Genomic DNA, 15,635 nt, shown 5'->3' with positions numbered 1-15,635 from the left:
TTGTGTACAGAGATTTTTCCAGATTTCCTGGAATCATTTTATTATTAGTTTTATTTGTGGATGTTGAGATACTTCATGGCAGTGGTACATCATTAAACATGAAACTGAAATTATTGCAAAATTTGTAGATGTAGTTTTTTGCAGATTGGTGAACCTCTGCCCATCTTCACTTCTGTTAAAATCTGCTTCTGCAAGATCTGCTTTTTATACCCAGTCATCTCACTGACCTCTTGCCAATTAACCTAATTAGCTGAACAATCTTCCTCCATCTGTTTCTTTTACTTTTCCAGCCTTTTGGTGGCCCCATCCCAATGTTTTTGAGATGTGTTGGTGTCATTAAACTCCAAATGAGCTCATATTTTTCATGAAATAGTAAAATGCCTCACTTTAAACATTCAACATGTTTTCTATCTTATGTGATCATTGCATTCTGTTTATATTAACATATATTAACATTTTACACAGCATCCCAACTGTTTTAAAAAATTGTGTTTGTACTTGCTTCCGCAATGCCATCAAAAATACCAGTTTTTAAAAGCATTTAAGGTAACATGCATCTCACACAAACAGAATTGTATAGCAAGGCTTCGAGCTTAATCCTTTTGGGCACCTTGAAAGTGGCCATTTATGGCAGGTGCAGAGCTCATAGCAGCAACCTCTAGTTTACGGTGAGCAGTTTTCACCCCCTGCCCAATCTTTCTAAAACCATTCCAACATCATTGCCAGCGAGGACATTTGACTAGAGATTGCATTGCTTTTCAATTTAGATTCTTGTGCTTTCATTAGTCCGTCGGATTGCTGCAAGCCAGATTCCTTTTGGAATTCAGAACAGACATTGTCTGCCACCTGAGTCACATTGCTGAAGTCTTTGGCATAGCTTCATGAGCGTGTTCCCCGGTATCCCGCAGATGTGAAAATCACATCTGTTCTGCTTTAACCTGAGCAAAAATACCAGGGAATAACTCGGTGCTGGACCCTACTGAGCCACACGCAAAGCACACCAGCAGTCGACGCCATGGTGTGTTGGTCTCACAAGCTTATTCACACACTCCATACCGATTGTGATCCTTTACTTTTCGGAGCAGCTTTGGGGGTGTGAGGAGCTTCACTGAGCAATTTAATCTAAGATCACACTTTGTAGCACGCGTTTGAATCTTTGATTCGCACTCACTCTCCTGCCTCAGCAGAATCTTACCCAACAAGCTTTTGCCTGTTAGCAAATAGCTGGAAAGAGATTAATTCTGAATACTAGTTTATGTATTCAGCCACTTGCTGGAGTTAAATTGCTGTTCAGCTCAATGAAAAATAAGCTTGTCAATGTCTGGCTGATCTCACAGTCTTTATACTTGAGTCTGTTTGAATACTGCAGGTGTTAACTTTGCTGCAAATTAGAAAAACTCTTTTATTTGTCGCCATCCTCCAGAATGTGTTTGTTCAATGTTTTTTCCTGCTCCTCACAGTGAGAACTCAAGGTGACATAAGAGAGCTGTAAATGTTTTACATTAACAATCTAATAGAAAAGGGAGTATTTGGTATACCTCATGTGCCCTTCCTTTTTTGTTTTCTTTTTCTGAGTACAGGATTAAAGACAGACTAAATTCATAACATCCTCCACAAACTTTGAACCATATCTTTATCTCGATCTGTGTTCTGAAGTTAATTTGTGTTTTTTAACAAATAAACTTGGAGATTTCAGTCCTGGTGGATTAAAACTTTTGTTACTGGGGTTAATTATAGTTTAATAGTGCAGGTCAGACAGTTTAGGAAAACAAGCCACCATCATATTCATTCATAACTAGCCATTTTAAATCATTCTGCAAACTGTGATCTGAATTATGCTGCACACGGCATGAGTCTGCCAACAATAGGGATACAACTGGTAGCTCACAGTTCTTCATCAGCTTACAGTGGCTAGTGGCTGCTGGGTCTTGTTCCATAAGCCCATTACCCCACAGTATCTAAAACTTATCCACATTTGAAAAATGCAGAAAATTACCATTCATTGTTTGGATGACACCTTTTGATGAACAAAAAGAGACCATCTATGTTCACTGTAAGCAGAGGTAGTGGCTTATAGCACCAAGCCTTCGGAACACTCATGTGATCCCTTTCTAGTTGTTTCCACCAACATTTACAACTTCATGTGACCTCAGTGACCATGGACTTGCATTGACAGCTAAACCATAACCACCTGCTTTACAGAGGTTTCTCACTTTGGCCCCGTGGACAGTAATGACCCATGCCTTTTTTTCCACACTGTGGCTCATTTGATGACTTGCATGAGTAATAGTGGGTCAGCAACTCTAAGGAACAACTTCCAAGAGGACAGGAGGGGTAGGGGTTAAATGGAATTTCTAAGAGAAGCCATTTTAAGCCAGAAGATCTCACAGAAAAACCTTTTTTTTTTAACTTAAAAACCCAAGAATCATTGTCAGATTGGTTTTGTTAACACAACAATAATTTGACGTTCCCTTTTATTTATCAGTCGACATGAAACAACTTTCCAGTTCAGCATTTATTTTATGTCCTTATAGCTGTCTGTTGGTCTCCACCAACCTCTCAACAAAGAAAGTCTTTTCTCTTCAGCTTTATTCACTAGTTCATTTTTAACTCTGTCAGTCTGCTACTTTGGCAGGTTATGTGCAGTGGGTCTATTAGAACTTTTTGTCTGAAAAAGCTTTCTGCTGCTTCTGGGAATGATTAATGATAAAGGTGATATTAAAATATGCAGTGAATGTGTCATAACTTCAGAACAATTACCTTGTGATATTTGAGCTTTTTAATCCTGAGGGCAACTGAAGATTATGGTGATATCTATCCATAGGTTCACCATGAATAAAATAAGGAATAAAGTGCTTTAATTTGCCATTCATATTAAAATCTTGGCAGTAGACCTTTAAAATAATTACTTTATTGCTGTTTTGTCAAGTGCTTGAAAATGTGTGCAAAACTCTCGAGCCACCCCTCATTTTTTGTTTTGTTTCTAAGGACCCTGACTTTCCTGTCATTAAGCAGTAGATCTCCTGGCTTTCTGAATGTCTTTTTCCAATTTTGTCTTTGGATGTTGGTGTGCAGTGTGTCCTTTAAAAAAGTAAAGGAAGATGGACAACTCGATGGCAAAAGTGGCAAATCCGAAAAAACTATCTACAGCAGAAAAATAAAGGAGGTCATACCAAACATTAACTTTTAAGTTCTTTATAAATAGAAAGAAATTAGGTGGCTCAAGACTTTTATACAATATATACCGCTGGTTCCTGAGCAGTTTGCACATGCCGCATTCAGCATGTGGCTCACCAGCACCAGCAGACAGCTCTTTCTTCTCCACACATCGTGATAGCACCACTAATGAGATGAGAATCACGTCCAGAACAATGTGCACTGGCAATGTTTTTTTTTCAGCTGTAAGACACAGCACTTGAACAGCTGTGAATGTTGAAGCAACCAGAAGACTTGATTGAGAACAGATTGAGTAAAAATTGTTGATCAGCTGTAATTACCGCAAAAAAAACTCTCTAAACACTCTAAACTCTCTAATTACTGCAACAACAAAAACATATTTAACAAATTGGGTGATATATTTTTCAGAGCCATAGCTAAATCAATTGATATATAGATAGATATTTATTTATTTATTCATGTGTTTACATTTTTAAAGGGCATTGTATATAGATAAAACCAAACTGTCTTCTGTATTTTTGCAACACACAATTGAATATATGATATACCCTTCATGTCTCAGAGGCCTACTTCCATCATATTTTAATGCTGTGATTTGAATTAACATTAGATGGACTTCTCAAAAGTTAATTCCACAAAATAAAACCAACGATTTGTGGCGTTGTGTTAATTGTGACTAAGAATAGTACTTTGAGATGAATGGGTTTTTAGAGAGGCTTGCAAGGCAGATGAAAAGATGAAAGCCTCAACAAGTTAAAGAAGCAGCTCCTTAACTCTAACCTACTCCATCACACAGACTCATTAGGATCGGGTTTCTGGAGCTGGATGGTTGCCATTTGGAGTTGACTAATGACAAAAGACTAATCCTAGTCCTTGAGGGCAGGTCTATGGGAAGAAGGATGAAGGGCTTTAAAAAGACTGAAACTGATGTTGTTGTCGCCTTTGTGCCCATGTATAAATCAGCACTCGCCAAATAAAATAACAGTTCTTGTGGTTTTGAGGGTATCTGATTTGAAATCTTCTTGTTGTAAAGACAGTTTTATTTAACGAATGCTATTTGAAAACCTCTGAATTGATTGTGGTCTAGTTGCAGAGAAATTTTAGGATTCTTTTAAAACATCCCTTAGTCAGTTTCAGCAGTTGTTGAAATTTTTGTTAGCCTTGAAATAAGGATGCTGTTTCTGTCTTTAAAGACAAAGCTCACACCTGTCACACCTGTCACTGTCTTTATTTTTCCAATTGACTATACTGTGCAAAAGTCTTGAGCCATCCCTTGTTTCTTTACATTTTGCTTTCACAGAGCCAGACTTTCTTGAAAATGTTTAAGTGGTCTTGAGCGCAGTAATCTCTTTATAATCTTCACTGTTTTGGTCATTTTAGTTAATAGTATGATGCAATTTCAAAGGAGATTTATTACAAAGTAAAAGCAGTTGGTGAATAAATCTTCCAGTGTATGTCATTACATAGATGTTTTATACCAGACCTTCCACACTCTTTTTCACAGCATTAGTGTTGTCAGCTGAAAAGAAAGGTCTGACCTTTCCATAGCTTTCAAACCATGCCGCTTTGTTAAATCTGTGGAAGTTACGCAGTCACTCTCCGATGTTTGGTTTTTGTCTGCTTCCTCATTTGCAGTTTAGAATAGCGTTGCCTGATGTACTGCATAATGTTGTACCTACACTCAAGTGCTGGTTAAAAACTGTAAGGTGATTTACTATTTACATGTCAGGCACACCACTCTCACACATCAGTCAGAGTACACTAGTTGAAGTTTGTGTTGATGTCTGGCATTTTGTGTGTATCTGCTCGATGATCAGCCTTTGCCCAGGCCAGTTTTTGCCCATGGATTGCAGTATACCTGAGTGAAAGCAAGTTAGCCTTTAAATAGTGCCCCCTAAAGAGTGATAACACCCACTGTTATTTCTCTCATTCTGATTTTATCTAAGTCATTATCAAAACCCAGAAGGGCATCTTTTTGTGTAGGAAAACAGTCCATCAGCTACTATACTGGAGCCCTAAGTAGGAATACTTCTACTTAGGAAGGAAATGTACAAGAACTACAATGTGGAAATACTCCATTAGAAATTACAACTATTAATTTAGTTATTATTAATGCTGTCAGCCTTAATCTTGTTAAAATGAAGTTTACACCATAACCGCATTAACGCGGCAAATCTCCGTTAGCGAGTTATCGCAGATCGCCCCGTGCGTGGGGCTATATGGCGTCAACGCGTTAGCGTTGTTAGCTCGTTAGTGCAGTTAGCTCGTTAACACGTTAGTGCAGTTAGCTCGTTAATGCATTAGCTTGTTTAGCTCGTTAGCGCGGTTAGCTCGTTAACACGTTAGTGCAGTTAGCTCATTAATGCGTTAGCTCGTTTAGCTCGTTAGCGCGGTTAGCTCGTTAACGCGCTAGCGCCGCGCAGCCCCACACTATAACTCGCTAACGGAGATTTGCCGCGTTAATGTGGTTATGGCGTAAACTTAATTTTAACGAGATTAATGCTGAAAGCACTAGTTATTATATTTGAAAATAATATAATAATAGTTCTGCTATATTGATCAAAAGGTATTCCCATCCTATTTAGAGTGCACATGGGCTTTAAATAGAAATTAAAGTTTGTACAGTGCATTCCTTTTTCCCATCAGGTTTGTAGATGACTGGGACTTATTATTTACTTTTATTGTCAGACAAGAAAAATGACTTTTTCTCTGTTGTGTATAATGTAAGTATTGCTTAGTACTCTATGGCAGATGCTTCACTGGAGACATTGTGAATATGTTGCAACTCATCTATGTCTTTCCCCTCAGAACATAACTGACATGTTTGTAGTACACCCGACAACTGCGCCTTTCGCACAATTACTTCTACTTTAGATCAACAATATGTCAAACTTAATAGCCTCATTTAATGATGTGTATTTATTTTGGCATTCAAACGAGTACTGTTGGACACTGCACTCAGCATCAATTAAAAGTGTACCCATAGCATGAATGCCCATCTGCTAACATGCCCAGGCCCTATGTCATCTTTAAAACACTGGTTCATACGCTTATGGAACATATATTTCAGATCAATCAGTATTTTATACTGAGTGAAACATTGTGGCCTGAGAAGCATTTAAGGTTTTCTTTATCTATACAGGCATATGATTAGTTTTTAAATCATAAAATAAGCCAAAATGTTGAAAAAGTTTGCTTTTTAAAATCTGTTATAATTGTTTCATGACTCATTTGAGAAATTTAACTGTGCCTCATTATCTCATCATTGCTCAACATGAACTTTGCCAACACTGCCTGACCCCAGTTCACAAAGTTTCTGTGCTCACCAGTGTCTGGAGTTCTGTTGAATCCTGCTTGTATTACCTCATTAGTAATCTTTTCACCTCCTTGCAAAATTTTCCCCCGGATGAAAGGCAGCGCATGCTGTCGTTGTTACAGCTCAGGTCTCTGTGTTTATAGGCTGCTGCATGGTTGATTGCTACAACACTAACATCATACTGCCTGGTGCTGCAGAGTCAAAGGGACTGCAGCTTTTTATCACATTATTTACATAACAGACAGGCCCTCACTGGCCTGCGAGTTCATCCAGACAGATCTTTAAACACTGAGTTTTTTTATCTGATAGCACCACGAGGGCCATATTTCAGTTTGTCACACTAAACTAAAGCTGCTTTCACACATAAACTGCACCCCTGAACTTTTCTCAACAGTAACCTGGCAGCGCTGTATGTGAGAACACAAATATCTCCCTCCATCAACACAAACATTTACTTAGTCTGTACTCTGTACCAGTTTCTTAATACAGTCCTTGTGACATATGTATGAATAGCACATGTAATTGTGCTGTCAATTCAAAGCACAGTGCTTTTCATTCATAAATAAATGAATAACATAAAGTTATAAGGAGGCTTTTATTTTTTTCTGGAGGTCGGAGGATGATTTCAGTTCAGCTCACAGACACTATGCTTTCTAATTTCTTTAAAGGAAGTCTTTAGGAACAGTTCCCCAGGCTTCAATAATGACATCTCTCAGGTCCTGTGTCAGTTCTTCCTGTTTTTTAAGGACATGACTTTCAGATACTGTTTGACTAATGTAGGTAGTATTTTAGGCCTGCCACTTTTTCTTTTGCCTTTCACTTGTCCAATTGCCTCACAATTTTTAAGGCTTAATAAGTAAACAACAAGCAAAACAAAAAAATCCTTCTCCACTCCTGAAGAAAGAAATGTCTAAAGATACAGCAGGTGGTTCATCTTTTGAGTCTGCTCGAATGATTCATAGTTCAATGTCAAGTGGATTCACAAAAATAAATAAATTTTAAAAATCCTTGTATTTAGACCACTTTAGAAATCCCAATAAAGAATGGCGTTTAAAATATAAAGAAATGAGGGCTGGGTCAAGGCTTTTAATTAGTTCTGTAATATTTCTAATTCTCATTTGATTAGCTGTTGATTGTTAGAACTTGAAATTATGACAAATTTTATAACATTTTCAGGCGATTACAAGTCACTACTTCAGATTTGTGAATCCAGATTTTGAGTTTTATATTTGATGCATTGATTTCTTTTTTTAATGTTGACATCATTATCCTTGTAGTTTTAAGAGTTTCTTAGAGAAGTGGTTTAAACATTCAAATGGAGTGGCGAAGTTTTTCCCTCATTCTGAATGTAAGGTCTAACACATGATAGCGATACTTTGACTCACCCCAGTGATATCATTAAAGCTTTCCTAGGGTGAGCTGTTTGGTTTCTGACAGCCTATTGGAAAGGACATAAATTTTAACCAGAGTCAGCTGCACTTTGCATTAGAGGAGAAGTTGTCACACAGAAGAGAAAATTGGGTTAAAATATAATGACAGTTAAATAGATCTGATATTATATCAGGTATGTGAAATAAAGGTAATCTAATTTAATTAATTGGACAGATAATGAAGGTTTTTGACCTTGCATTATCTCAGAGCACAGGCAGATATGCTGTCTATTCAGCAAACCTATGCAAATAGCTCATGATCATTATCGGCGATGCTCTTTGAACTCAATTACCAAGCATGATCTGCTGATAAATTCTCATTAGCACTTAAGCTAGGTGTCTGTGCTGCAGATCATCTGACAGAGCTCAAGTCATTGTATCACAGCTGCAGGAACTTACCTGATTGTTATTTTTTTAAAGGCAACAATGGCATAAAAAGCAAATCCTCTGTTTTGCTGAAATGTAAATGTACAGCACATCCATCATTCAGCAGTAATGGGGGTATTTTTCTGACGCTGACAGTTTGATGGACCATATTTATTATAATGATACGGTATGTGTACTGTATCAAAATGACTGTGTAGGAGGTGCTGTGTTGCCCTTGCGCTGCCTAATTAAAAAGTTAGTGATGTTTTTGTCTTCCTAAGCAGAAGTTAAGGAGGTCTTGTGTTTTTTTTTTTTGTGTTTGTTTGTTTTTTTGTTTTTTTTGCAGATGATTAGAGGTACCCTGATTTTCCCTACTGAACCTAACATGAAAAAAATGGGAAAAAAAGCAAAATGACCAGCTGTTTTATAGGAATTACAAAGTTGTAGCAGTATTCCAAGAAAAGTATACGTTCTTAGCCAAGTAAACACACAAGTCACTGATTAGTAGTAGTGTATATGCAAATCACCATTGTTTGTATTGTATTTGTAATGAAGTTATAAAGGACTGGTTTGTCACTGTCTGTCTTCATTTTGTTTTCTCTCTGTTGCTTAATGACTGACCATTACTGTTTTTTAAATCAGCCAAAGCTCTTCTACAAGAATTTGGCTTTTTTTTCTCTTTTTTTTCTTTTTTAGATTAAGAAAAAAAAGCTGTGGCACAACAGACCAACAGATGGTATAATTTACACTTAATGGTACTATGCAGACACTCATGATTCACACTCCGATTGCTGTGTCGGTACAAAGGATATTCCCTGAAATCAATATGGCAATTAATTATAGACTGTACAGAAATTACTCATTTTTATGAATAATAATTCTTCACTGACTAACTGAAATACAGACAGAGATGAGATTTTATTACTCTATCACATTTCCTTTTAAGGACCATTATCTTATTATAGTTAGATATTTCATATCTTTAATGTCACTATATATATAAAATACACACACAGACACACACTTAATACTAAAGAAAATAGGCCTAAATTCCTTTAATCTTCTTTGAAATGGTCTTAGTCAGGAGTGTCTTAGTCAGAACCCACTGTGAGGGAGAGTATATTCTATTTTCATCCACCTCATTAGGTTTTTCACTTTAATTAATGGCAGGATGTGCTCACAGAGGAACTGTCCTGTCTGTTCGTTAAAGCCAATTATATGTCTGTGCAGAGGCAGACTGGTGGCTTCAAATAGGTTTTTAGATAGTGGAGTCTACAATATTGTGCGAACTTGTTTGTGGGAAGCAGTTCATGTTAGCATACGTTAGTACGATTTAATCACGTTTCAAGCCCAAGAAACTTCATATGCCCTGGATCATCATGCAGGTGTAGTGGAAACATGAAGGTAAGCTTTGATCAGAAAGGGAGATCAAAAAGGAGTGGTTGGGCACAGCTGCGTTTTTGCCTGCCGAGCCATATTTTGCTGAAAACTATGAAGATCCTTGATATTCGTATTTTATTTTGTCATTTGACCCAGCGTTTACAACTGCTTGCTACATCACTCATGTTTACAAAGCGGCAGATGTGGTGTTTAGAATATTTCATGCCCTGTACCTATTATAAACTCACCTTCATCAAAATTAAATGCAAACCACAGCCTGTGATTAGTAAATTTGCAATTACCATGTCTTGTTGTCCCACTAATATGTAGTTGGTGTAATGCAAATATAGGTCATGTAGGGCTGTAGTTGTGCCTGTAGGCATCCATTTAAACACTCCAGTCTGGCTTTTTCTTGAGTTTAATTGGAAAATGTGTCACTATAACCCAAGCAACTTTGAGTTTTGTTTTTGTTTATACAGTAGTATTCTTCACTTAAATTAATAGCTTAAATGGAGCCTCCCCAGTAAGCTACAAAATAATGTCATAAATTAGCCAAAAGCATTAAGCACGAAGTGTTTTCTTTGCCCACACATGCAATGGAAGAAAAGCCATTTTAGCGTTGGTCCAGTGTTAAGTGTATCAACTATATTGGCATGTTCACAGCTGCAGAAAATTGAGTGAGGTGTGCAGAGAGGGTGCATGTGCTCGTGCAGACAGGGTGGTAATAGGCTGTCTCAGTGCTTAGGAGATGGCGGGGGTGTTCTGAGAGGGCAGAGAGCCAAAGAAATGGACTTCTAATGGCATATCCAAAGGTGTTCAATGACAGTTAACCTTTCCAGCTAATGATTAAGGTCACTCGTAATGTGTATCACACATCAGCCCCAGATAGCATTTAGTCACCAATGGAGATAAATGTGGAACATGAATATTGTATAACTTTAAAATACCCCAGGTCGTAGAACATTGCTGTTATAACAGCGATGGTTATTCCTGTTCAAGGTCAGCTGTTTGGGGCAATGGGAAACCCCGGCCCGGTCTGTACAGCAATGAAATTTCGACCTTCCAGCCCAAAGATTCTTACTGCCACAGAACTGAATTTTAAAGTCAGAAGCAGCTAATGGATGTGGATTTGCTAATTCCCACAATGAGACCCAGTTCCAGTAAGGATTTAGCTTGGGCAATGACAAAAGCAGAAGGCTCTCTCGGGGCTGCCTGTGGAGCAGATGTCTGCTTACCTGCCAGTGTCAGTTACACGAGCGTTACATCTTAATGCTGCTTTATTGTCTGCTCATGAAACCCTGATGCAATCCGCTCAAGTGGCATAACAATCGTCCTTGTTTCACCTTGCCATTTTTATTCCAATCTGATATATCTTCATCCACTATTGCAGGCAATCAGCTGTTGCTGTTTGCTTATTGATTAGTAATTGTGCTCGCAATAGCTGAAGCAGGGACTAAGCTTGGAAAACCCTAAATAAAATGAGCCAGATTACTGAATTTGCTGTGTTAGACTCTGTTTTTTTTCTTGCTTGCTAATTCTTAGAGATGGTACACACATTGTTGTGTAGCAGGTTCTACCAGGAAATTAAGTTAAATAGCGGATGGACCTCTGACTCTGCGAGTAGCAGTCATAAAGCTTCATGCCACTTAAGTTATTAACATTTAATTCTGCAGCATCACAGTGGATTAACCCATCAGACAGTGTTCTCATTAAGATCTACTCATCAAATGTTTTTTCACGGGTGCCTCTAGCCTACTGTACCTCAGTCTGTCAGAGAGAGAGATTCAACCTGCTTGGCTATTCTGGTATAAGCAGACATTTGTTCACAAGAGCAAACATCCATTCTTCGTGATAGTGCATGCTGTTAATATTTCTTTCTTTGTGTGGTCACAGCTTTAAAACAAATGAGTTCATATTGGGTAACTCTGCAGTGAACAATGTTAAATTCATGCTGAGTTTCAGGACCAGCGCAGCATGTGGGGCTTTTTGCTTTTTTATTCATTGATGGTTGTGCGATGTTCCAAGCTTGACCTAAAACAACAGGGTTCATATCCAAAATCATAGTGATTTTCTAGCCATAATTGTGCAGTTTTTTTGACCTTAACAAAATAAAGAAAAAGTTGGTTTGTTATTCTATTTATTGACACAGTTCTAATATATTACTTGTGTTTCTTGGACATTGGATGAAATGAAGCAACAAGAGGTAACCTCTGAAGGCAAAACTCAGATGAAGAAATAATTCACAAATATGAATTGTATCACATTAAAACACGTTTTACTTACTCTGCTTTTTTTATTTTATTCCAAGTAAAGTGGGCATGACCTTTTCAGTTTTATTGCCCCACTGTAGAATGCATGTCACATACAAGTAACATACAAGTTTGAAATCATTTTCATGTCCCTTAGTGATATGTCTATCACTAAGGCTGGCCAAGGATGTGTTTGGATAGGCACCTGGGAAAATTGACATGTTCAGTGGATACAGCCACAACCAGTGACCTTTGCATTATATAGTCTGTGCTCATCCAGGAATGGAGAGCGATTCCTCAACACCAGATATAGACACGTGCAGTCTATTCGCAGAGGGGTGACAGCTTGCATCCCTTTCAGAAGAAGCCATATCTTATGTTAAGCATCCTGTATATAGTTATTATAGTTATGTTCTTTAAAATCTATTCCAAACACAATCTGGTGTTTATTTTTTTGACTAGTATACATACTTGTTGAGGGGATCCTGCATTTTTTTTTTAACACTTTCCTCTTTTTTTTCTTTCTTTTTTTTCTCTCAGATGTTTTTGTTGTTAAGCATTGCTGATCATTTTAATCAGGTGGATGTTTTCTCGGTGGTGCAGTTTTATGAAATAATTTTAGAAAGCTGAATTTCAGTAAAAAGCTACTTACATTTCTTTTATAGTCTTGAAAAAGTTTTTTGTAAACAGCCAGCATAATCTTCTTATCTTTGCAGAGTGTTCCTACGGGCCATCAGTCAGTATGCAGCCGTGTTGAACAAGAAGTTTCTGGATCAAACCAACTTCGAGCTACAGGTAGGAACTGAACCATTGAATAAATATCTTGATATCAGCACTTCACATCTCAAGATAATGTTTTTTGTAGACAAGGCAGCACTGACATTTTAAGCACTATTACCCAACAGTTTTAGGAATAATTTTGTGGCATTTTTCTTATAGCCTGTAGTTTTATCTTGGGGCTGTTGGAGTTGCCGCATTGTTGGATTTTCTGAATTGGAAAAAGATCACTGAAGGCAGCAGACATAAGAAAATAAATAAATAAAAATTGTGAAGAGGGAACATCAATTACCCTGTAATGGCCAGCAATTTTATGTGCATTTCTGAATATTTTAACCTGCTCACCCTGGAATTGAACAGCTTTTTCTACTTGTTTTTTAAATGTCTGAAATGTGGAAAATTGTTAATGTTGTCAACAACTGAACTGCTGTGAGCTTTGCTGTTAAAGCTTGGTCATTGTAACAGTCTTTTTCTACTGTTAATTGCATACAGCATTTGGAGCCGGAGGCCTCTTTATGGTTTGAGGAAAAAGCTGTGGGGTTTTCTCCATAGCTTAACGCACATGGGTTGGGCAAAGAGAATTTAGAAATTATCAATATCATGAAGAGTTGTGTTTTATACTCATGCATGGGCTGGCAGTAAAAAAAAAAAAAAGCCAGACACCATTGCACTTCTTTTAGCTTCTGTCATTGTCTGATGTAGGCTATGTCCACACGTACCCGGGTATTTTTGAAAACGCAGATTTTTCTATGCGTTTGCACCTTCCGTCCACACGTAAACGGCGTTTTCTGTCACTGAAAACGGAGATTTCTAAAAACGCCTGCCAGGGTGGATATTTTCTAAAACTCCGTTTTTGCATTTACATGTGGACGAGAAAAACGGAGAAAACGCAGCGTCAAAGGTGTGCGCCTTTTTTGACGTCACACTGTGCGCCACGTTATTGTTTCGGTGAAATGAATTTCTACAATACTGTTACTGTTAATTGTACTCTCTGCAGTGTTTAAATGCTTACATATACACACACAGTTACTGTCCCTCCACACATACGACTCGGTTCTGCTTCTATGCCCCAGCTTTGTTTACTATTTCCCACCGAGGCTTCTAGACTTCTGATTGGCCAACATTTCTACACGGTTAGGAATATATCGCCACCTGTTGCTTTGGCATGTTCCTAGCAGCGTTTCCTTCATTTCTGCGTTTACGTGTGGACGGGATTATTTTTTAAAACGAAAACGGAAAATCTCAGTTTTCAAAAGTACCCGTGTACGTGTGGACGTAGCCGTAGTGTGTTCTCTAGATGATGTTGGCCTAAATCAGCGCCCTCTTCGTCCACTTGGACAGATTCCTGACATACAAGTGTAACCATCTCATCATTACATTGCAGTGTAATGAAACTGCAATGCTTTCCTGCTCACGTAGCATAGTACTGGATAAAACTGTTGTTAGAGCTATTTCTTAAAAATGTCCAAACTTTGTAATATATTGTATTATTTATTTAATCCAGTCTGTTACTGTTATTGTCTTGGAACAACTGTAACCACACATTCTGAACTGTTCTTTTGCTGCAATCTTCCTGTCTTTCCGTCTGTGTCTGGATCAGCTGTGGAACAACTACTTTCATCTGGCTGTGGCCTTCCTTACCCAGGAGTCGTTGCAGCTAGAGAACTTTTCAAGTGACAAAAGAGCTAAGATCTTCCACAGGTGAGAATGAACACTCTCAAAAAAACACGATGCCCTAATTTCCCACCAGCACAGCTCGAGTTCCCTCCCCAGCATGACCATGACAAGACTATGTATAATTCATCAGATAAACTATTTTCACACCCAGACATTGACCAGTGTTGAACTCTCTCGCATGCAGTGCACAACAGGACATTTTACACTGTGGTAAACCTGGCATTTCCCCTGACAGTTACCTAAGTTTTTATATTTAACTATGGGCTTAATTGACTTTATATTGGGGTAGCTGTTTGGTTTAAAGCCATTTCTGACCAATCTGAACATGTGCTTTCTCACATACATCCCAGCAGGGTGATATCTAAAAATGTTCCAGGTTGTAGTGCATGTGCAAACACGGCTTCCTGTGGTTCTGGCAGAGGCAGTACAGGCCTAATAAAGCTGTTTTAGTACTGCTGCTTTTCTCGACATTACCCAGCAGAGCTGTTTGCAAGAACACAAATATTCAAATCAGTCACGTCGGACATTAGCTAGTGTTTACCCTTCCGGCCCCCCAAATACAGAGTCCCAAAAATCAGGTAACAGTTGTTGAATTCAGAGCGAGGCAGTGGGTGTCATTAGTCTTTGTCTCTTGCACACTGTACCTTGGCGACACCTTTGCCACCACAAAAAAAGTATTTCTAATGGTAAGAACATGGTTATCCTGCTGTTGGCTGCTACATGAAAGAAAGAGCCGTTATGAATAGGGATGGGTATCGTTTAGGTTTTATCCGATACCGGTGCCAAACCGGTACTTTTGAAACGGTGCCGGTGATTAAACGGTGCTCAAACCGGTGCTTAAAGAATGGAGAACACAAAATTGGTCCAAAAACCTCTCATGTTTAACTGTTTTCCATTTTTCCTTTGGTCATTTTAGCCTTTTTGGCCAGGGTGAAGGGAGCATCTGCCATCAAACAAGAAGACAGCCGCATGTAGCTATGATGATGTTTGCTAGTTCACCTTACATGCATTAATGTAATAACATGGTTAGCCTACTCAACGTAAATTACACACGAACAACATTAAGCTACTCACGCAGAGAAGAACGGCTGCTGCTGCCATCATCATCCTCATCACTTCTGCTACACTGGCAGGGCTAGGGGCCAGGACTGTACTCTTCGGGTTTTTGGGGGATGTTGCTAACTCCGGGTCGATAACAGGCAGATGTGCTCGGTGTGAGGTCTCGCAGCAAGCTATCAAATACGGCGCATTTCTCGGCTTTTA

At 38.4% G+C, this 15,635-nt stretch overlaps 1 protein-coding gene across 2 annotated transcripts in view; it reads left to right on the top strand.

Moving 5' to 3' along the window:
• Window positions 1–15,635, top strand: part of dock1 (dedicator of cytokinesis 1) — a 213,875-nt gene that overhangs the window by 153,105 nt on the left and 45,135 nt on the right. For both annotated transcript variants that reach the window (XM_084937450.1, XM_084937451.1), the window contains exons 30-31: window positions 12,635–12,713; window positions 14,296–14,396. In XM_084937450.1, the coding sequence (XP_084793576.1) occupies window positions 12,635–12,713; window positions 14,296–14,396 (180 nt within the window). The remainder of the gene's footprint in view (window positions 1–12,634; window positions 12,714–14,295; window positions 14,397–15,635) is intronic.

Source organism: Perissodus microlepis, chromosome 8 (assembly GCF_051167445.1).
Source record: "Perissodus microlepis isolate ML-2025 ecotype Zambia chromosome 8, ASM5116744v1, whole genome shotgun sequence".
Taxonomy (NCBI): Eukaryota; Metazoa; Chordata; class Actinopteri; order Cichliformes; family Cichlidae; genus Perissodus; species Perissodus microlepis.
This window is presented reverse-complemented; position numbering and strand designations above follow the sequence as displayed.